The sequence below is a fragment of the Coregonus lavaretus genome, assembly GCF_964263955.1.
Source record: "Coregonus lavaretus genome assembly, chromosome: 14".
Lineage (NCBI taxonomy): Eukaryota > Metazoa > Chordata > Actinopteri > Salmoniformes > Salmonidae > Coregonus > Coregonus lavaretus.
The window spans coordinates 45,977,213-46,001,471 of record NC_140001.1 but is presented as its reverse complement, the minus strand read 5'-3'; the positions used below and the strand labels follow the sequence as shown (position 1 = coordinate 46,001,471).

At 40.5% G+C, this 24,259-nt stretch overlaps 1 protein-coding gene across 1 annotated transcript in view; it reads right to left on the bottom strand.

Annotated features, from left to right (window-relative positions):
* The window catches only part of LOC311141677 (solute carrier family 12 member 2), a gene marked incomplete at its 5' end in the record, with an annotated part of 33,497 nt that extends 15,095 nt beyond the window's left edge, over window positions 1-18,402 (bottom strand). The window contains 13 exons of the mRNA XM_084177083.1: window positions 3,868-3,969; window positions 4,136-4,259; window positions 7,475-7,582; window positions 8,843-8,994; window positions 9,121-9,205; window positions 12,079-12,206; window positions 12,487-12,595; window positions 12,747-12,857; window positions 12,975-13,114; window positions 14,106-14,201; window positions 14,605-14,680; window positions 14,948-15,079; window positions 17,932-18,402. Of these exons, the coding sequence (XP_084033209.1) occupies window positions 3,868-3,969; window positions 4,136-4,259; window positions 7,475-7,582; window positions 8,843-8,994; window positions 9,121-9,205; window positions 12,079-12,206; window positions 12,487-12,595; window positions 12,747-12,857; window positions 12,975-13,114; window positions 14,106-14,201; window positions 14,605-14,680; window positions 14,948-15,079; window positions 17,932-18,402 (1,834 nt within the window). The remainder of the gene's footprint in view (window positions 1-3,867; window positions 3,970-4,135; window positions 4,260-7,474; window positions 7,583-8,842; window positions 8,995-9,120; window positions 9,206-12,078; window positions 12,207-12,486; window positions 12,596-12,746; window positions 12,858-12,974; window positions 13,115-14,105; window positions 14,202-14,604; window positions 14,681-14,947; window positions 15,080-17,931) is intronic.
* Between the last annotated feature and the right edge of the window lie 5,857 nt (window positions 18,403-24,259).

Sequence of the window (24,259 nt, the reverse complement as noted above, 5' to 3'; positions counted from 1 at the left end):
GGAGAGATGGGGGCAACTTCTTGTCGCACGAGGTGCTCAAATTCAGAATGGCTGTCAGTCAAAACCCATAAGGTGCTGTGAAAAGAAGAGCCAGACCACTGGGCACACCACATAATTTCAACGTGGATATGATTGGGTAATATTTGGTTGAGACTTTGGTCAATACAATTACAACCTATATTCACTCACTCAAAAAGACAGCCAAAAGTTAGTTGAATTTCGTGTTATCACCAGTACCGGTGCGTTGGTAAAATCAACCACACCTTTGTTTCTTCACCAAACCAGAGAGCAACCTCTGTCCGGTGAAGTCCACAAAGCATATTGCATGTAACAAACAGTTACATGACCTACAGCATGGTCAAGCAAGTTAATGTTTCCGACATTTTCGTATCACTAAACAACTGTTGATTTAAAACCACGGAGAGTTACCTCAAGTCGCAAAGAAAACAGGAGCTGCCTCCACTATTCCAGCACCATTTCAACTTCAACATTTCAACATCATCAAATCACCTATGCTTAGTCTAATACAGTGACAACTAAAAGATACCAAAAACAATTTAGTTCAGTCAATGTAAGCTAAATATGATGTGGCTATCCATGTTTTTGATTTCTGTGTGTGTGTGCATTCGTGCAAGTAGAAAAACCATGTTGACTGACCCTACTTGTAGAGAAACGCCAATGCCATCCTCCTCTCTTTCATGTTGACGACATGGTCTATCACTCTAGGCTACCTGGCTAAAATGTTCGCTCGCTAGCCTAACTTCCTTTCATGGGCAACATTAGCTAGTTAACATTAGCCTTCCATCCTCTCAGGCCAGGGGAACAATGCATTCATTAATGGTTGGATCAGAATTGCTGTTATAATCATTGGCCAGTACAGAGAATTAAATAAAACCACAAGTCCAAATCGCTATCTCTATCCATGGTTAATTTAGGAAAGGGACAATTTTAGCTAGCTAGCTAACCACCGGAAAACAACAACACAATGAGATGCAACAATTCAAGTTGTTTCTGTCAATGACATATGCTCACAATGCAATTTGAAAGGATTGACGCCAAGTCCAAACTGTCTGCCCTTAACACTTTTTTTGGTGCGCCAGGACCATTCACAGTTGAGCTCACTCAGTTTAGCTCAATGCTGATTGGCTATTATTTTATACTTTTTTTATCAAGGGAGACCAAATGCTCGCTGGCTTCCCTTGCATTCAATGCTACAGGTGGCAACAATGTCAAACTCTTTTGGACCAGACAGCATCAGATAGATGGCCTACACATACAGAGACAGGGGGGCGCTGTTTCTCTCGCTCGAATGCTTTCTCCGGTGAGATACATTCAGCCTCTTGCAAAAATTATGAAACAGAGAGAGAGGAAAGCAAAATGGTTTTTATATATATATTTTTCATGGTATTTTTTTTTTGGAGGCTTCCCTTGGCATCCATGAATATATGCCACTGGTTATCAATGTGCTTTTAACCATCTAAAAGCACAAAAAAAGTCTCAAATCTCTGGAAGACTGAAACAGGTTTCCCTCAAGAATTTCCCTGTATTTAGTGCCATCCATCATTCCTTCAATTCTAACCAGTTTCCCAGTCCCTGCCGATGAAAAACATATCCACAGCATGATGCTGCCACCACCATGCATCACTGTGGGGATGGTGTTCTCGGTGTGATGAGAGGTGTTGAGTTTGCACCAGACATTGCGTTTTCCTTGATGGCCAAAAAGCTCAATTTTAGTCTCCTCTGACCAGAGTACCTTCTTCCATATGTTTGGGGAGTCTCCCACATGGCTTTTGGCGAACACCAAACGTGTTTGCTTATTTCTTTCTTTAAGCAATGGCTTTTTTCTGGCCACTCTTTCGTAAAGCCCAGCTCTGTGGAGTGTACGGCTTAAAATCTCTGCTGTGGAGCTTAGCGGCTCCTTCAGGGTTATCTTTGGTCTCTTTGTTGCCTCTCTGATTAATGCCCTCCTTGCCTGGTCCGTGAGTTTTGGTGGGCGGCCCTCTCTTGGCAGGTTTGTTGTGGTGCCATATTCTTTCCATTTTTTAATAATGGATTTAATGGTGCTCCGTGGGATGTTCAAAGTTTCAGATATTTTTTTATAACCCAACCCTGATCTGTACTTCTCCACAACTTTGTCCCTGACCTGTTTGGAGAGCTCCTTGGTCTTCATGGTGCCGCTTGCTTGGTGGTGCCCCTTGCTTAGTGGTGTTGCAGACTCTGGGGCCTTTCAGAACAGGTGTATATATACTGAGATTACCAGGACGTGTACTCCGAGCATGCGCTGACCAACTGGCAAGTGACTTCACTGACAATTTCAACCTCTCCCTGTCTGAGTCTGTAATACCAACATGTTTCAAGCAGACCACCATAGTCCCTGTGCCCAAGAACACTAAGGTAACCTGCCTAAATGACTACCGACCCGTAGCGCTCACATCTGTAGCCATGAAGTGCTTTGAAAGGCTGGTCATGGCTCACATCAACACCATTATCCCAGAAACCCGAAACCCACTCCAATTTGCATACCGCCCCAACGGATCCACAGATGATGCAATCTCTATTGCGCTCCACACTGCCCTTTCACACCTGGACAAAAGGAACACCTGCTGCTACTCTCTGTTCATTATCTATGCATAGTCACTTTAATAACTCTACCTACATGTACATATTACCTCAATTACCTCGACTAACCGGTGCCCCCGCACATTGACTCGGTACCGGTACCCCCTGTATATAGCCTCGCTATTGTTATTTTTACTGCTGCTCTTTAATTATTTGTAACTTTTATTTTGTATTATTTTTAATTTTTTAAATTGTGGTATTCTTTCTTAAAACTGCATTGTTGGTTAAGGGCTTGTAATTAAGCATTTCACTGTAAGGTCTACACCTGTTTTATTTGGCGCTTGTGACAAATACAATTTGATTTGATTTGATTTGACAACCCAATTAAGTATCAGCATTTAAAGGAGCTGAATCTACTGCTTGGATAGTTGCATCTGAGCCAGTGGCGACCCGTCATTCAGGGTAGAACGCCACCTGTTTTGACCCCCACCTGTAATAAATTGATTGTTTTTCATGTAATTCTGGCATTAATTTGTGTCTGATATCAGTTTAGCAAACAATGTAGAAATAAAAATGTAGTTGACAACCAAACACAATTGAATATCACTAAATATCATTACATTTTAATCAACCAGAGCTTGAAACCCATTGGTTAATTTGCTCTGTTAAACCTACCCTTTGCAATGACTTCGATAGCAACAGTGAATCTATTTAGTTTTTAACTGGAGATCTCTCAACAATTATTCTCATGATAGTACATTGGTAATAATCAGTGACAAACATCATAGCTAAGCAGGGCTGGGCTTGGTTAAAAGCCTGAATGGGAAACAAAAGGGTAGCTGTAGATAGATACATTATCCAGTAGGAGGTGCTTCCCAGCCTATTGTTTTTTTCTGATAGTGGATATAATGTTGAAGATCTGAAAGTTACAAATTCAACATATTTTACACAAGGTTTGTCTATGTTGAAATTTGGTTACCATAATGACATAATCCTGTGGTTGAAATTTCGCCCCCAAAACAAGTTGATTACTTTTTTTAATCCAATATATTTTCCACGTAGAGTCCACGTCACAATACGTTAACAAATTACGTTGAAACAACGTTGATTCAACCAGTTGGTGCCCAGTGGGAGAGCTCTGACGTCATGTATAGCATGTTACTGCACAGCCGCTGCATTCCAATTTAGGTTTTATCAGTCAAATCTGCCATTTTCAACCCGTATATGGGTACGAGTGTAAAGGGCTATGATTAATTTGAATGAAAAGACAGTGAGTATATCGGAGAGTACATCAAATCCAATCCTTACCTGGAGAGTTGGCCAGAGACGCATGGAACACAGAGAAATTTATCAAGGCATATGAGGCCAGAAAGAAGTTTGAAATGATGGGAGCGATGACATTCAGCTCAGCTAAGGGGAGAAATCACAAATAAAACTATAAATAGACTGATACAGTAGTGACAGGGAGAGAATTAAGTGAATCTTTTTAAGCATTTTGTACACTGTAGTAATCTGTTTGTTTGAAACTAGAATGACTTCATCACCCATAATGCTCAATAATGTACAAAAAACCTACCAATAAGAATGAAGGCCAGACCAATACAGAAGGTGAGGACGTAGCCCCGTAGAGGTTCATTGTTCTTTCCATATCCCTTAGCAAAGACATGGAGGCCTGGGTAGATGTTGTCCTTGCACAAAGCCTAAACAGCCACACATACACATTGAAATACCAAATCCAAGCATATAAAGGGGGAAAGGTCTAACATCCAATTAAATTGACAGGACATACCGTATACTTGTTTCTGACATAATATTTTATATCTAAAATAATGTCTAAAATAAAGGGGTGGTTTCCCGGACACAGATTAAGCCGCTTACGTGTCTTTTTGTCAAGCAAAACTTTTTGTGGAAGGTACTACGCTGCGTACAGACGCCTGTACACTCAAGGTCGTCGAGATATATTGAGTTTCCTTGTAGGCCTACTGTGTAGCGAGCTGTAGCCTATTGCCTGTTTCTGTTGAACAGTCTTTTATTAAAGAATGTGAAACAATGTTGTGTTTATTTGCTGCTTTTCATTAAATCATGTAGCTGTTCTTTAGGCTACGGGCAGAATATAATATTTTAGCATAGGCTACCGAATTTATGAAAATAAACAGTTCATGCGAAAAAGGCCGACATTTGGTCATTTCAATTTTAAAAAGACTCTTTGTCACATGACAATAGCAATGGTAACATTGTGATTTTAGAGACACAAAGTAACAATAGCCTCTATGATTAAAGGGATCGGAGTCCATCTGTTATTGGGCTCTCACCATCATCATTATCATTATTTACATCATTCAAATTCACTGTTTACAAGCCCACTAGGCTACTCATTTGTTGTCATTAAATGTCCTGAGTGATAGAAAGGAAAATACCGTTGGGTGTTTGCCTAGGTTATCTTACACAATTGCACACAATAGCCTTCTGTGTCCAATCCGACGCACAGAAACACATGAAAACATTAACTCATTACCTTGATGCTTTCTCTGTTACATCTTGTAGACCCTGCTGTAAATCAAGCGGATAATCAACATAACTGTTTTTGCATCGCATGCTATCTCACAACAGCTGTTTGTCACTTGACTGTCATTCAGAAAAATATTTCCTGGATCAGCTGATGATAGTCGACAATACCACTAGGCCTAACTAAACAGCTGGATACCAAATGCGCATCTAACAAGCAGGTATATTAGCCTATCCATAGCCTATTGAAGAACCACGCAAGTTTCGGTTAAAGCATTCGAATTTGGATTTGTGTGCCCATGAAAACTGTTTTTACGGCATGGCCTAAAATATCAATATGAACATTTGATAAAGCGGTGCTGCCGTTAATAGTGCACTATCTCATAGACTCAGCAAGACTTGTGTCCCACTGATGCTCCATAAAGGGGCAATGGGTTTGTTATTGTATTCATGATTGATTAGAATTAAGCTTTCAGAACATTCATATTTAGCCTACTGGTCAATCAGCTCACAGTCATCTGGACACTTCCCTATGTGCAGTGCAGGCCAGTCATATTATCGTCTCCTTTTCATATCGAAAAAATGCAACTGGGAGCTTATTGATTACGGAGCCACCAGCCAGCCGTCACATTTTTATATATTTATTTTTTACAATATTCTGCCCATATGAACAAATGTACAGTGGGGAAGAAAAGTATTTAGTCAGCCACCAATTGTGCAAGTTCTCCCACTTAAAAAGATGAGAGAGGCCTGTAATTTTCATCATAGGTACACGTCAACTATGACAGACAAAATGAGGAAAGAAAATCCAGAAAATCACATTGTAGGATTTTTAATGAATTGATTTGCAAATTATGGTGGAAAATAAGTATTTGGTCAATAACAAAAGTTTCTCAATACTTTGTTATATACCCTTTGTTGGCAATGACACAGGTCAAACGTTTTCTGTAAGTCTTCACAAGGTTTTCACACACTGTTGCTGGTATTTTGGCCCATTCCTCCATGCAGATCTCCTCTAGAGCAGTGATGTTTTGGGGCTGTCGCTGGGCAACACGGACTTTCAACTCCCTCCAAAGATTTTCTATGGGGTTGAGATCTGGAGACTGGCTAGGCCACTCCAGGACCTTGAAATGCTTCTTACGAAGCCACTCCTTCGTTGCCCGGGCGGTGTGTTTGGGATCATTGTCATGCTGAAAGACCCAGCCACGTTTCATCTTCAATGCCCTTGCTGGTGGAAGGAGGTTTTCACTCAAAATCTCACGATACATGGCCCCATTCATTCTTTCCTTTACACGGATTAGTCGTCCTGGTCCCTTTGCAGAAAAACAGCCCCAAAGCATGATGTTTCCACCCCCATGCTTCACAGTAGGTATAGTGTTCTTTGGATGCAACTCAGCATTCTTTGTCCTTCAAACACGACGAGTTGATTTTTTACCAAAAAGTTATATTTTGGTTTCATCTGACCATATGACATTCTCCCAATCCTCTTCTGGATCATCCAAATGCACTCTAGCAAACTTCAGACGGGCCTGGACATGTACTGGCTTAAGCAGGGGGACACGTCTGGCACTGCAGGATTTGAGTCCCTGGCGGCGTAGTGTGTTACTGATGGTAGGCTTTGTTACTTTGGTCCCAGCTCTCTGCAGGTCATTCACTAGGTCCCCCCGTGTGGTTCTGGGATTTTTGCTCACCGTTCTTGTGATCATTTTGACCCCACGGGGTGAGATCTTGCGTGGAGCCCCAGATCGAGGGAGATTATCAGTGGTCTTGTATGTCTTCCATTTCCTAATAATTTCTCCCACAGTTGATTTCTTCAAACCAAGCTGCTTACCTATTGCAGATTCAGTCTTCCCAGCCTGGTGCAGGTCTACAATTTTGTTTCTGGTGTCCTTTGACAGCTCTTTGGTCTTGGCCATAGTGGAGTTTGGAGTGTGACTGTTTGAGGTTGTGGACAGGTGTCTTTTATACTGATAACAAGTTCAAACAGGTGCCATTAATACAGGTAACGAGTGAAGGACAGAGGAGCCTCTTAAAGAAGAAGTTACAGGTCTGTGAGAGCCAGAAATCTTGCTTGTTTTTAGGTGACCAAATACTTATTTTCCACCATAATTTGCAAATAAATTCATTAAAAATCCTACAATGTGATTATCTGGATTTTTTTAAATCAATTTGTCTGTCATAGTTGACGTGTACCTATGATGAAAATTACAGGCCTCTCTCATCTTTTTCAGTGGGAGAACTTGCACAATTGGTGGCTGACTAAATACTTTTTTTCCCCACTGTATATACTGTATATTCTCCATTGGCATGCTTTTTAGTCCAGGCCCAATCTGTGTCTGGGAAACCAGTCCTAAAAATGTACTCCTCGAAAATATTCGAACCATAACAAATACTGAAGGAGGGTTCTCACCTGAAAGACTTTGGGGGCACTGACGAGAGAGGCCAGGGCTGATGACAGCGTGGCCGAGAAGATACCAGCAGTGATCAGAGGTCCAAACCCAGACACCAAACTCATGACCTAGCCGACAACAAGCCTAGACGTTACTTCACTGGTTGGCACCTTCAATGGTATCAGGCAACACACACATTCTCTCATGAACTGAGATTAAACTATAGCTATTGAAAAGATTGAAATGCAAAAACAAAGGTAATGTTTTAGAGGGGTATTATACATACCATAGGGGTGCTAAGCCATTAGTGGTAGTGGGGAGAAAGCCATGCAAAGTCATGGCAAAACACCTCAAGGTATATGAGTATGTCGGAAAACACAGAAAGGTTAATGCTAACCATGACCACTTTGTAAAAGGCTTGCAGTGTGTATTCATCGGGGGGGGAAAACAACAACAGCAAGGTGTATTGTTCAACTCTATGTCTGCTGTGCAAACCAATGGACAAGTGCCTTTGTCAGTAATGCCATGTAAGTGCACTTGGCTTTGGTACTGGGCAACCCTGTACCACTTGCCTCTGATATCAGTGTCACAAAGAGGGTGGGTGCCTACGCGCAGTGGTGGCTGTCAATGGTCTCATTCAAGACCTAGAGAATGCCTTGTGACTCACAACACAAGCACTATTATCCCAGCTCCCATTGTTTACCACTAACTAACACTGCGAGCCCCTACATCTATTGTCATAAAGGAAAGCAGGAAGGAGAATAGCATAGTGAGGGAAATGCAGCTTCTGAACTGCCATGAGAAACTGAATAATTATTTGCAGCCCATTTTATCACTAAATTGCACAACACTAACCCATATCAAACTCTCAGCACTCCACATCAAACAACTACCATGGTGTTAAAGTATCATATAAGGTTACCATCTCTTTTATAAGGCTCTATACCAGGTGATTACTATTTTAAAGAATTCACTCAGAATTCCTTTTGGAAAAAAGCATATCTGAAAATATCCAAGCAGAGCGTTGTGCTAGACTAGAGGTCAACTTTCAGCAGAGGTAGGAGACCTGCTTCTACCTGTAGCTAGAATGACAATCAGAATCGGGGTGGGGGTTATAACGCGTGATACTATTTTAAAGGGATGGTTCACCTAAATTACAAAATTACATATTGGTTTCCTTCCTGACAGCGACCAGGTAAACAAAACCAAAAACTGCTTACAGGGTAAGGAAACCAATATGCAATGTTGTAGTTTGGGTGAACTATCACTTTAAGTTGTAGGCTATCTGGCTAAACGTTGTTACATAATGTGAGGTTAAGCATTATTGTAGGTGTATGTTAGTGTCAATGTTAAGATAATCCTACCCATTACCCCAGGCCCAGACATACTTGGAAATCGTTCATAAGCCCAAATTTGCAGCCTCCTTCCTTACAAATCGAGAAGTCATAACCCAGTGTGCAGGCAGCATCCGTGCAGTTCAAGTCACTGACACTGGAGGTATCATTGTGATCGCCAGTAGCGTCTCTAAGAATACAAGATCCTGTAAGAAAGGATGAGAATACTAACTTGAATCTTCAATTAAATAACTGTGGAATTTTTATTAATTTTAAAGTGTTCTCGTCTTGCTACTGTAACTTCATGTTCACTTTATAAAGATAATGATTACCAGTAGAAACCGTCACTGCCACATAAGTAATTCCAGTTATAAGGATGGCCAAAAGAGTGCCCTTTGGAATGGCTGACTGAGGATCCTAGGGGGACAGAACAACACATTTCTCAATGTTTTGTTGTGAATACATAAAAACAGTTTTTGCTCTATATTGAAAGTGCTCCATCTTGAAAACTTGACTGCTGACATGCACCCTTTCTGGGGATTGCATTAGCAGTGGACTAATGAACAAAATGCAAAAAGGTATAGTTTTTGAGTGTTGTATTCCTTTAAAGGCCCAGCGCAGTCAAAAACGTGATTTTCCTGTGTTTCATATACACTGCTCAAATAAATAAAGGGAACACTTAAACAACACAATGTAACTCCAAGTCAATCACACTTCTGTGAAATCAAACTGTCCACTTAGGAAGCAACACTGATTGACAATAAATGTCACATGCTGTTGTGCAAATGGAATAGACAACAGGTGGAAATTATAGGCAATTAGCAAGACACCCCCAATAAAGGACTGGTTTTGCAGGTGGTGACCACAGACCACTTCTCAGTTCTTATGCTTCCTGGCTGATGTTTTGGTCACTTTTGAATTCTGCCGGTGCTTTCACTCTAGTGGTAGCATGAGACGGAGTCTACAACCCACACAAGTGGCTCAGGTAGTGCAGCTCATCCAGGATGGCACATCAATGCGAGCTGTGGCAAGAAGGTTTGCTGTGTCTGTCAGCGTAGTGTCCAGAGCATGGAGGCGCTACCAGGAGACAGGCCAGTACATCAGGAGACGTGGAGGAGGCCGTAGGAGGGCAACAACCCAGCAGCAGGACTGCTACCTCCGCCTTTGTGCAAGGAGGAGCAGGAGGAGCACTGCCAGAGCCCTGCAAAATGACCTCCAGCAGGCCACAAATGTGCATGTGTCTGCTCAAACGGTCAGAAACAGACTCCATTAGGGTGGTATGAGGGCCCGACGTCCACAGGTGGGGGTTGTGCTTACAGCCCAACACCGTGCAGGACGTTTGGCATTTGCCAGAGAACACCAAGATTGGCAAATTCGCCACTGGCGCCCTGTGCTCTTCACAGATGAAAGCAGGTTCACACTGAGCACATGTGACAGATGTGACAGAGTCTGGAGACGCCGTGGAGAACGTTCTGCTGCCTGCAACATCCTCCAGCATGACCGGTTTGGCGGTGGGTCAGTCATGGTGTGGGGTGGCATTTCTTTGGGTGGCCGCACAGCCCTCCATGTGCTCGCCAGAGGTAGCCTGACTGCCATTAGGTACCGAGATGAGATCCTCAGACCCCTTGTGAGACCATATGCTGGTGCGGTTGGCCCTGGGTTCCTCCTAATGCAAGACAATGCTAGACCTCATGTGGCTGGAGTGTGTCAGCAGTTCCTGCAAGAGGAAGGCATTGATGCTATGGACTGGCCCGCCCGTTCCCCAGACCTGAATCCAATTGAGCACATCTGGGACATCATGTTTTGATGCTTTAGTCCAGGTCTGGGAGGAGATCCCTCAGGAGACCATCCGCCACCTCATCAGGAGCATGCCCAGGCATTGTAGGGAGGTCATACAGGCACGTGGAGGCCAAACACACTACTGAGCCTCATTTTGACTTGTTTTAAGGACATTACATCAAAGTTGGATCAGCCTGTAGTGTGGTTTTCCACTTTAATTTTGAGGGTGACTCCAAATCCAGACCTCCATGGTTTGATAAATTTGATTTCCATTGATAATTTTTGTGTGATTTTGTTGTCAGCACATTCAACTATGTAAAGAAAAAAGTATTTAATAAGATTATTTCATTCATTCAGATCTAGGATGTGTTATTTTAGTGTTTATTTTTTTGAGCAGTGTACATTTACCACACTATGGAAGTTGAAATAATACTGTGAAATTGTGAAAATAATGATAATGCCCTTTTAGTGTAAGAGCTGTTTGAAAAGACCGCCTGAAATTTCAGCCTGTTTAGGTGGGATGGAGTTTTGGCCTGCCTAGTGACATCACCAGGCGGTAAATTCATTATTTGACCAATAAGAAAGAGAGTTCCAAACCTCTCTGCCAATAACATGAGTTTTCAGTTTCCCCCTCCCAACTCAGACCTAAGGTTGCAAAGCTACTGGTAATTTATCAATGTTACCAGAATCTTCAGTAATTTTGGAAATTAAGAGAAAATCTATGGCAATCTATCGTAACTTTGGTAATTTATACTTGAATAACTTAAAACAAATGTATTCATATATAGTATAAATGTTTTATATCTGTGTCCATATTGTCCATGAGTTTCTAGTCATATGGTCCAAGAGAAAATAGCATAATTAATAAAAAAAAGCATCTAATCAACAATTTGCAATTACCTCTGCAACTCGTCCAACTATTTACTTTTTCCACAACTGCCACCAGTTTGACGCCAAAACATTGACAAGAAATACATTGGCATTGTAAAATAAATATAAAGGATATTAAATGCTGAAACCCTCATATCAAACACCAATGGTATTCACTAAGTTCATGGTTTATATTTAGGATAATGTTTTACAGCTTTGTCTTCTGTTTTTTATATTAAAATCATCTTATTTAATTATTTCATATATTTTACATGTGATAAGGTCAGAGAGAGGGCCAGAGATAATTGCAGACACGTGATAATCTGAAGTACCCAAAAGGGCCACTAGAAGTATTTTGATAGATTACATAAAATCCTTAAAAGATACCAACATTCTGGTAGTTTACTGGCAAAGTTTCCAGTAAAATACCCTCCCTTTGCAACCCTACTTAGACCACTCACAGACAGTCCTTGCAAAATTCTTGCTTGAGAAATTGCTTTTTGCTAAGAAGCTATTTTTGTTTCTTTTTGACCATTTTAATTGAAAACAATCACAATAAGGTACTTAATAGTTACCTAGAAATTATTTGATATTGAGATAAAACGGATGCATTGGACCTTTAAGAGAAGCCAAGGTCTTACTGTAAGGTCTCCTGAGATGTTGGCACCTGCCAGGATGCCTGTTGCAGCCGGAAAGAAAATGGCAAACATGGAAAAGAACGTCTCGCCGTCTCGGAAATCCGGGCCCATGTTCTCCATCATGATAGCCGCTTGGGATGAAAAAGAAGACGACGTGAAAATGTAATCTTGATTCAATTGGGCAGTCGTAAGCCATTACATATAATGCCAGCCTCGGTGCCAGTCTGTTCCTGCTCTCTAGTCAACTCCTTATGGAATTGTCCTGTCAAAGGTGTTTGCCTTGAAAATGACAATTAGGTAGGCAAAAGCACAAACAGATCTGAGACTAGATTAATGTCAGTAGAATTCAACAGAAGTAGAATTCCAAATTGGGATCTGGAAATGAGTGCATAGTTTAACCATCAGACAAACCTTTGTAGCCAAAGAAGCCTTTGGGCTCTTTTGACTCCATGGTGATGACGGTTCCGATGAAATAGTTGAAGATGGCAGCCAAAAGAATGACCAATAACACAATCTGGGCCTGGAAGGGAAAATTGAGTCGTGAGTGATACCGAGTTTCAACATGTTTATCTGCCAGAAGTTCCATAAAGGCACTATGACAAGAGTCAAAAGTAAAAGCAAGGTTTCCTTGTGTTACTATGTGTGACAGTGCATTGCTCTGTGGGCCTTACCTTCGCCTCCCACTCCATCCCTGCCACTGAGATGCCCAGAAGCAGGATGACAGTGAGGGTGCCCACTATACGGACGTCATTGAGCTCATCTGTCATCAGGGCATCTACATCCTGTCAATCAGGAAACAATCACTCAAGGCGGTTACTGTTGTTGCTATGTCAAATTTCAACTTGACACACAGCGATCCAATCAAAGTTCACTATACAGGCATATCAAATGTTCCTTACATTGAGCATCTCAACGACAGTTTCAGCAAAGCCCACAACATACATGGCCACAGCCACAGCATTAGCAAAGGCGAAGATGAGACCAATGGAGCCGCCAAATTCAGGGCCCAAACTCCTTGATATGAGGTAATATGCTCCACCTAAGATAAGAGGAAGAATTACAGACGGGTTAGACCAGAAACACACTAGGGTTAGACCAGAAACACACTAGGGTTAGACCAGAAACACAATTCAAGCATGTTATAGCTCAGCGCACTATAACTGACTTTTAAAGGTAATTTCCGATTGAGCCGACATTTGCAGCGTTTATTGTGAGTGTGATCTCCAGGAATGCAGGAACATTGCCTTTACAATCCAGTGTCGACAGCCAGGGCCGTCAGGCACCACAAAAATCTGAGGGGGCACAAATATGTAAGGATGGCTGGGGGGTGGTCCGGAGGGGGCCTAGGCCCCTCGTCTGGAAGTTGGATAATTTTTCATTTCTGAAACTGCTTTTTCCTGCAATCTAGATCCATAATCATTATGCTTAGTTCTATGTAAAAAAATATGTCTTATTTTTCTGCATATCTAAGCATACCTCTTGAGCTGTCTGTATCCTCCTGACTGGTAATTCTTTTTTAAAATAAACTAAATATGCTTCTCTGCTTCTCTGCATCTCTGTGGAAATCTGGGTAAAAGATTGAAAGGAATGTGAGTCTTATTCAGTACATTTAGTTATTGCTTGCTTTTCTAGAAAAAGAAAGTCTACCAACCTTGCCCGCTACTTTAACTTGATTGATAGGCTGAAATGGCTTCTTGGTAACTAGTTATGAGATTGGGAGATTGGGAACCTATCTGGGCTAGCTAAAGCCAACTTCATAAAATTGCTAGGTGGCTAGTAGTATTACAGAAAAAAAGTAGATATTTTATAACAAGACAATTCTGAGGGGGCACGTCCCTCTGCACAGGCATGATGCTTCTGTCGACAGCACTCTACAGATTTAATCCCGGCATCATGAAGGATCCCAATGACTTTACCAAAGCAATACTCCTTATGATCTCTTCTAATACCTCATTTATATAATTCTGCTACAGGATCCTAATGCATATTTAATATATTAGCATTTCATCAGGAATAAAGTTTTCCCTTACCTCCTCGCACAAACCCATTGGTTGCTATGGCTGAGGTGGAGAGTCCAGTGATGGTGGTTACAACAGTTGCCATCAGAATAATAACACATGTCAGACCTGTTAAAAATATGAGCAAATTATGTTTTAGTTACATAATTATTCTCATCATGCTTACAGGTAAAATAGATTGTGACAAAGGCCAGTAGGAATTTGTTTTACCTGACCTGGAAAAACTCTGGGCCCTAGTTATAGACAAAAAGCTCATAATAATAATATACCTGCAAGTATATAATTTATGATAACCAACTTTACAACAAGGGGTGCGTTTATTTTGTGTCACCTGGTGCCCCAGGTGGGTGGAGATTTCACTTTAGGACCAATGGAATAGTCTAAAATGAGCAAACCCTGAATGGGGTTTTTGGTGACGCAAAACCAACATGCCCAATGCTAAAACAATACTATGAGGTTTGAAACTGTAAATATTTTGGTCTTGATTGAACATGAGTCATCACCTACGTACCAATGCCTGCCTGTCCCACGATCCATGACATGCGAATAAAGAGCATCACACCCCAGATGTTCAACATGCAACGTACCTGAACACAAAGACACACGTGACAACATTCATGTTACCAACACATACTTCTATAGTGGGGGGAAACCATTCATTTGAAAGCTTGTTTTTAGATTTGTGTTGGATGTCTTTGAAAGGATTTACATTGATGTGCAATTCAATGATTCGTCACAGAGCAATAAGGAGAACATGGTAGAGTTTGAATAGTTCTAAAATAAAATAAAATGTGATGTTTGGGCCGGAGACCCCAAAATGTTTAATTCCCAGACCCAGTTCTGGCCACACTAACCAGGACACCTTTGACCCAGCCAAACTTGATGGTGCCTCCCTTTACTTGTTCCTTTGTTCCTTCTTTGGCTGCAGCCTCCTCAGCAAGAGTAGACTCCTCCCCAATAGGAAAGCCATCCTCATCCAATGGCTCCTGAAAAATACCACACATAGCAAATGCTGACAAACATTAAGGGCTAGATTCAATCTGATCGCCTATGATCGGCTATGAACATATTAAAGGCAACGTTTCCGACTCAATTGGAAATGACCTTTAACCCTAAAAGCGGATCTTCTGCTGAACTGAAATCGGAAGTTCAAACAATAACAAAGGGGTTCACCCCGCCGCTGTTTTGGTAAACAGCTGACGGATGGGGCTGGAGAAATGTAATCCCTCTCAAATTCATAGACATGGTGGTTAAAACAAATTTACTGCCTGGTGATGTCACCAGGCAGGCCAAAACTCCATCCCACCAAAACAGGCAGAAATTTCAGGCGGTCTTTTCAAACAGCTCGTACACTAAAAGGGCATTATCATTATTTGAAAGGACTGACCATCCATGCTATCAGAATTCTAGTTTTAACCATGTTTTTCATTGTTTACAAACAATGAAGTAAAACAAGCATATATTTTGGGTTTTGATGGGGTATGACAGTTGAACTAAGGTCATGAGGCATTTCTAAGTTATATTCTTCAAGAATCAATAGGTATATCATTCATTTAACGGAGTGGCTGCACGACTGGATTATCTGGAGTTCTTTCGGATATCCAAACAACCTTACCTTCTGCGCATGTACTAGTTCGGCTGCCCAGAGATGGAACAGGCTACTCTGGCGAATTTCAATGATGTGCTATCTATCAAATCGTTCTGTGTTGCATGATCACTAAGAAGCAAAACGGAGGGCGGAACAGGGCGGTTCGATCCGGTCTCCTAGCCTCAGCCTTAATCTAAGAGTCTAGAAATGGGTGTAGCAATTGCAGATTGCCCCTTTCAAGTATAATTCAGTTGCATTTGTGCAATATTCAAATTCCATTGGCACTAATATCACTCTTGGGAAGTTTTTGTTTCCTCTGCAAATGGCACCTCTGACATACATTACATTTACGTCATTTAGCAGACGCTCTTATCCAGAGCAACTTACAGGAGCAATTAGGGTTAAGTGCCTTGCTTAAGAGCACATCGACAGATTTTTCACCTAGTCGGCTCGGGGATTAGAACCAGCGACCTTTCAGTTACTGGCACAACGCTCTTACCCACTAAGCTACCTGCCGCCCCGGTATGCATGTATGCATAAACATTGTGTAATATCTAGAATATTAGATATAGAAGGCCTAGAACCTGTGGTTTGAATAGATGTTACAATATATTGGCCTGTGGGCTGGACTAATGTATCTACTCTGTCATCCATTATAAGTTACCTGCCCCCATGAGAGGCATGTGAGTGATCCAACAGGATAGCATAGCTATAAAGTGTTAGAGACCAGAGACCGGGACACTGGACCATTGAGTATAGGGAAGGGAGAGAGAACCACGCCAGCATTGTTTTGTTGGTGGCTGCAAAGGCTGTCAGTTGCCAAGAGTAGCCGGTGATCAGCGTTTGGGCATGGTCAGAGAGAGCATTGTCTGAGCAAAATGTGTGGGTCATGCCCCTGACGTCACGCTGTCCATTCAAAGGACAGCAAAGGAGAAGAAAGGTCCCTGTGGAAGGGAACGCTGTGATGACAGACGAGGTCACTTCAGCTTAGCATAGACAATATACACTGGCAGTTGTGATACAGCATCGATGGACTGGCCATAGGGTAGTTCTGGCAAATGCCAGTGTGTCTGTCTAAATGTAGATTTTTTTTTGTACAGAATGACTATTATTTGGGTAATAACGGGGGACTCATGGAAAGCAATGGGCTGGGGTGGGGGCCACTAGGAAAAAAATGGGCCAGTGTGTTAGAAATGCACAGGCGGCTTTTTGGTCCCAGTCTGTTCCTGTGGTACAGCGTCACTAAGGCTGAATGTAAGGATGACCTGTAGATGTACTATAGTGCTTTCAGAAAGTATTCATACCCCTTGACTAATTCCACATTTTGTTGTGTTACAGCTTGAATTCATTATTTTTCTCGCCCATCTACACAATATACCCCAAAGTGAAAACATGTTTTTAGACATTTTTACACATTTATTGAAAATGAAATACAGAAATATCTCATTTACATAAGTATTCACACCCCTGAGTCAATACATTATAGAAGCACCTTTGGCAGCAATTACAGCTGTGAGTCTTTCTGGGTAAGTCTCTAAGAGCTTTCCACACCTGTATTGTGCAACATTTGCCCATTATTCTTTTCAAAATTCTTTAAACTCTGTCAGATTAGTTGTTGTTCATTGCTAGACAACCATTTTCAGGTCTTGCCATAGATTTTCAAGTAGATTTAAATCAATGCAACTTATTATGTGACTTTTAAGCACATTTTTACTCCTCAACTTATTTAGGCTTGCCATAACAAAATGTTTGAATACTTATAATACAAAACGTTTCAGCTTTTCATGTTTTATTAATTTGTAAAAATGTCTAAAAACATTATTCCACTTTGACATTATGGGGTAAATTGTGTAGGCCAGTGACAAAACATCTGTATTTAATCCATTTGAAATCAGGCTGTAACACAACAAAATGTGGAAAAAGTCAAGGGGTGTGAATACTTTCTGAAGGCACTCTATATAGATTTAAAGTGTCCAAATAGAAAAGGTAGACCCCAAAAAATGTAGATTTAACCTAAAAACAAGTAGCCTAGACAAAAAGTGTAATAACGTGTTAATGGCAAGCAACAAACACAGTGACATTCTGCAATATACACCTATAGGGTAGGTAATAGTTGATGCATTTTAGTGGAAAACCCTTGACTTGGCAACAATATAGGCTATCTCGAGGCGTGCGCAATCAATCCCCACCTGTCTGGTAAATAGCGATGTAGTGGCGCGTCAAAACAGAAGGTGGTAGCAGGTTACGTACCTTGTCAAGCTCATCGTGTAGCTCCGAAAGAGTTGGCCGTATCAACTTATCTCCTAGAGGCGCTTCAGTTTGTCGGTAGAAATCGATGTTTGGGACAGCATCAATTGTGTTGTGGCCAAATGTTCGCATATAATAAGTATTTGAGTGGGTATCAGAAATGTTAGTATGACCGCTTGCGGACGAACGATGGCTGCCCGTGCTCCTGACTGTGTCACCATTCTGAGCCACATCAGATGCGTCCGTCCCCATTCCACCTGAATCAAGAAACTTTACTACGCTAAATCTCCCTTTGGACTCCTCTCCACCTGCCGTCCCCTTACTACCAGTCGTTCCCGTAGTTCCATCAGTCCCTCCCGACGTGCGCTCTCCAGATGTGGCGGGTCCTAACTCCGTTACTTCTGTCACCTGAAACCTGCTTTGCCCTGAAGCCGCTGTCTTGAGAGCTGGTTTCTGACCTGAGGGTGATGACATGTCCACTGAGTAGTTATCACTGTATAATCAGATGTATTGCAGAAATTGTTTTAAAAATAACCATTTAAATTCCTTTCTTCATCAACGCATGCATCAGTACTCAAGCCAAAGCTGCGCCGTGGGCATCTACTCAATCCACTCTCTTCTGTTCTGGAAGAGTGATGCCTCGAGTGTGGGTCGAATGTTCTGAGAAATTAGCAACTCTGAGTACGTCACCCGCCAACACGAGGTCTAGAGGTCACAGGCAGCATCAGAGAACAAACAAATTTGTCCATGCGCCATCGTGTGCGCTTTTCAACTGCAGACACCCCACTAAGATTATTAGCTGAATGTTGGTGAAATTAATCATTTGTTGTCCTGTATAGTTGTTCATTCACAGAACTATAAAGTCAGGCAACTATTTCACTATTGATTTCAATAGAAACAAGTGCTACACTGTAAAACATACTGTAACTCCCTAACTCATTACATAAATTGAGTCTTGGCTACTCAAACATCTCCAACTGTCAGTAGAACTCAAATCATATAAGTGGTACTCACTCAGATGTCAATAAAAAAATGTATCACTTAATTTTTTTGGGAGGAATGTTAACAAATGTAAGGTAATTGAGTAACTATAACTTTATTTATTTGTGTTCTGCTAATCTAAAGTTATAACATTTTTGCAAGTTAGGATTATTTAATAGTTTAAAGTCAATTTAACATTTATTAGAAAAGTTGTTCTTACTTGATTCTATTGTTTTACTTCTTTACTTAAAATAATAAAGTATTAGTTAGACACATTGATATTTGAGTAAAACACACTTGATTTATCTGTGTTGAACTGATACGCAAGTTATGAATACTTAATCATTTTATGTTCTTGCAACAACTTCCCACATTTGTATAGAGGAATGTGGGTAATTACATTTTTTTGACGTTATGATACTTTTACCCAATGTTGAATGCATGTTTGAAGAAAGAAAACTATATTTCTAAAATAGTAGTAAGCAGTTTGTTGTGCTATGAGGTGTAATGGATCATAATGAACAGATATCATAACCGTTGGGCAAATTGATGTTCATTAATGAGAAAGACAAGCCATTCCCACCATCAACAAGAATGACAGAGGCTATTGCAGCATTCTGCAATGCTTACAGCTCTACCTCCAGTTACTGCTAAAGGAATGAGCACTGTGCTCAACAATGCCTGCAAGGTGGGTTAAAATTACAAATCGTCAAATACATAAAACAATGTTAAACATTAAGACACGACCACTGAAAAATACCAATCAGAAGTACTTACACAAGTTTACAATACTTGAAAAAAATTAAGAGTAATAAAGGTTAATAATTTAGGTAGAAGGGACCCTAAATGTGTACGTTTTAGACAACACATATTTATGTTCAAGTAACTTCAATCGTTATAGTTCAGAATACATAATGCAAATTAGTGTACAAAAGTTCATAAAAAATAAAAAACTTATGTAATTACAACTTAAAAAGATAACCATAAGGAATATTTTGAGTTGGGTTGCTCGAATGGTTCTAGGCAATCGCTTTCCACAAACATTTTTAGTTAGCAGAACTAATTATGTTTTACAGTGTAAACAGATATGCATAGTATTTCGTTTATTTATATAGAATTATTGAGTTAAATAACAAGTTTATAGTTCATGACCTCCGTTCAATAATTAGGGGTTATACTCAAGTAAAACAAAGGACTCTTACAAGCCCCACACTCTTAAATACTCATGCATTCATATTCAGACTGTAGTCAATGGAACACAATGTTGTCAGTATTGCAAACACATTAGCATAGTGAACAACAACAGTCTTTCACTGTCTGGTACTTGATGATTGTGAATAGAAAAGCTCTCCATACAATGATTCTATAAAACAAAAGTAAGGACTATTTAGCCAACTGAAAAATTAAGTAAGGGGGAAGATGACTATGTAGGCTAACAATAATAATCATTGCAGGTAAATTGAGAGAAAAAACGCCATCATGTTTCTGAAACAAACAGGGCACTGTCCATTTAAGGATTGTATTAATGTTTCAATACTTTAACAATTCAAGATTGTAATGTATCAATCAATTGCTTGTAATATTAGTTTTGAGTTGTCCTCAATTTACTTTTACTTACTAAAATTAATTTTCAGTTTCTGAACCTGAACTCTGGACATTATATCCCTTTGCATCATAAATCAATTTAGAAAAAAAATGTATGTGAAAAGTGATGCCTCTTAGCAAGAGTTTGTCTGTCCATCGAGTCCACAATGGCACAGTACCAGTATTTGTCTGCACTAGTTACCACCATGTCCAACCCTCTGAGTGAACAATGTGGCAGCTCCAGGGGTGAGAGATAGATAATAGTGACAATTTCAATCATGTTCAGAAGTGTAGACATGCTTGGTCCAAGTGGAAGCGACCCAAGAAGTATCATCATGACAATTTAGGTTGCTGTCTGTAGTCCTGAAACTCACAATACCTGATTTTGAGATGAGAAGGACTGCTTTGCAGGACTGCATGGTTGGTTAAGTGGTGACAATAGATGAATTGCGCCTTCTACTGTGAACAACAAAGTGGTTGCTTACTGCCACTTAATGGATGAACATGTACAACACTGAAGGAACCCAAGCGGTCTGACAGGATACTCTTATAAGGGTTGGTATTCACGATAAGGATCTGTATAATGACTGTTAGACACATATTCAATTCTGCAACCACAAAGAGCTCATTACACAATTCAATGAGTAAACTCTTTCAAGCTGTGAGATGTTTAAAGAAAAGAAAATTGGGTAATGACATTTCCTTACATATTTATTGAGGGAATATCTGACTCCATTCCAAATGTTCCCCTATTCTCTCAGGGATGCTGGTACAGTTGGCGAGTGGTGACCACTGAACTGTTGTACCTGGAGAAGTGAGAGGCGTTGTGAGCCTCAAGGCCTGTCTGTGTTGCACTGAATGCTGAGTGCTCTAATACCACACCTCTGTCCTGGACATGACACAGACGCACGCGGCCCTCAAAACACAGGCTTTCCTCCTGTGGCCCATGAGGAATCTCCGCCAGTGCCGCATTCTGCCCAGGGAGGGATAAACAATATATAGAATAGAATAACTTCATTTCCCCAGAGGAAACTGTATACCGTATACTCCTGTCTGCTACGCATATCATCCATAAAATGACATTTTAAAAGAAAAATACATCCTACTCAATATTTTTAAAGGTAGAGTTAATGAATGACTTTGCAACACTTAATAATATGCTCTGTGAGAATAAGGGCAGGAAGTCTACTGAAACTCTTGTTTGTGTTTATTCGTTTGTTTGTGATGTTTTGTGTTACAATTTGTAGAAGGATATATTATTTTTTGTAACACATTTCAACTTCTTATCTTTCACAATGCATGGAATTTCAATAAAGAACAATGTTTTTTTTTTTTTATGGAGAGGAGATGCCTCGCGAAATGATGGCCTCACCTTTAGCAAGAGTCTCTGGTTCTTCAAATCTTGCTTCCATTGCATTACATAGAGTTTAGGGATCATTGGATGTTTACTGGAGAACTCTGGGGCATGAGAAAATAAATACATTAGAAAAACAAATAATAACATTATTATGAGAATGCTTTGCACAGCAAATTTCTCATTATCACACATTTTGTTTTGTACTGAGAATGCTATACTTTTGACAACTTTAACTAATGCAACTCTAACAATGATGATGTTTGAGCTTATTGGTTTATAATATATTTGATTGTAGTATGTACAACTCTGTGTCATGTAACTGACTTACCCATTTAAGTTAGTGTTCACTGATCCTGTAGTCATGTGTGTCTGTTTGCTGCAAAGACAGTCTTAGAAACAAGGCAAAGCATCATGGGAAAAAGGTAGGGTTACAGGCAACAACAATGAAGGGCTCCAGAGTGAAGTTTCCTCTAGGTACAGATCTAGGATCAGCTTCACCTCCCCCAACCCTAACTTGAATCATTAGTGGGGAAAATCTAAAACTGACCCAAGATCAGCATGGTAGGCTGATGTGTAATTTAAACCCTGGACAGTAGCCTTCAGCAAATAGATTAGGTAGGCCTGAAAAACTACTCTTAATATACTCTTGGTGTCATGATGAATATTTCTAAGGGTTGGTTTTCAAGGTGTTGGACAATTATTGATACATTTTTGATCATACATACATAAGCAATGAACAAATGTCTATCACTGAATATAAAAATATACAACAAAAATAAAAGTTGCTAGGTTTCTTTAAGAGTGGCGAAATCCCGTTACAATGATCTCAAATTGTGTTTTTAATACACAATGCTAATCAGGAAACTCTCTGGTATGTTATGGTGGACTGTCATTACAATTGCTTCTCAGGAACCTGATAAAATTATGTTTGTAGTGTGGATAGCCACTGAATGGCTCTGAATTCACTGCCAGCATGCAGTCAAAGCTACATACCCAGCCATCACCTTTGTCTTGAAACGTCTTGAGATGTCTTGACACATGCCATATACATGTCTCAAGACATCTTAAGACACATTTTGAAGACATGTCTTGAGACACTAATGTAAAACAGTGCTATGTCTTGAGACATTTTATGTATGCCTTCAAGATACGTCTCAAGACACTAATTCCATGTCTTAAAGACCCAGCCTGGTCTCATAGACTAGATCCGGGACACTCAAATTAGTATGATGTGTTACTTTTGGTATGGTTACTTAAGGCAAAGAATGAAAGGAGGGTGGTTGATTGGGGTAGACGGTAACTCTGTACATTCAAATTGTCATCGATAAAATGCAATTGTGTTCGTTGTCCATAGCTTATGCCTACCCATACCATAACTCCACCGTCTCCATGGGACACTGTTCACAACGTTGACATCAGCAAACCGCTCGACGACGAGCATGCAGATGACCTTCCCTGAGACGGTTTCTGACAGTTTTTGCAGAAATTCTTCAGTTGTGCAACCCACAGTCTATTCACCTGTCCGGGTGGCTGGTCTCAGAGGATTCCACAGGTGAAGAAGCCGGATGTGGAGGTCCTGGGCTGGCGTGGTTACACGTGGTCTGCGGTTGTGAAGCCGGTTGGATGTACTGCCAAATTCTCTAAAATGACGTTGGAGGCAGCTTATGGTAGAGAAATGAACATAACATTCTCTTGCAACAGCTCTGGTGGACATCCCTGCAGTCAGCATGGCAATTGTACACTCCCTCAAAACTTGAGGCATTTGTGGCATTGTGTAAGTGACAAAACTACACATTTTAGATTGGCCTTTTATTGTCCCCAGCACAAGGTGCACCTGTGTAATCATCATACTGTTTAATCAGCTTCTTGATATGCCACACCTGTCAGGTGGATGGATTATCTTGGCAAAGGAGAAATGCTCACTCACAAGGATGTAAACAAATTAGTGCACATAGAGTATATTTCCAATAATGGTGTGAAATTGTGAAAATAATGATAATACCATTTTAGTGTAAGAGCTGTTTGAAAACGGCTGCCTGAAATTTCTGCCTATTGTGGTGGGATGGAGTTTTGGCCTGCCTGGTGACATGCAGTAAATTAGTTAATAGACCAATGAGAAAGAGAGTTCCAAACCTCTGCCAATAACAGCTAGTTTTCAGTTTTCCCCTCCCCACTCAGACCACTCCCAGACAGTCCTAGTGAAATTCTTTCTTGAGAAATTGCTTTTTCCAAGGAGCTATTTTTCTTTCTTTTTGACCATTTTAATTGAAAACAATCACAGTAAGGTACTTAATTGATACCCAGAAATTATTTGATATTGAGATGAAAACAGCAGCATTGGACATTTAAGATGTCTCAAGACATCTTGAGACATAAAGTTGATCTACTCTTATTAACAGGTGACTGTAA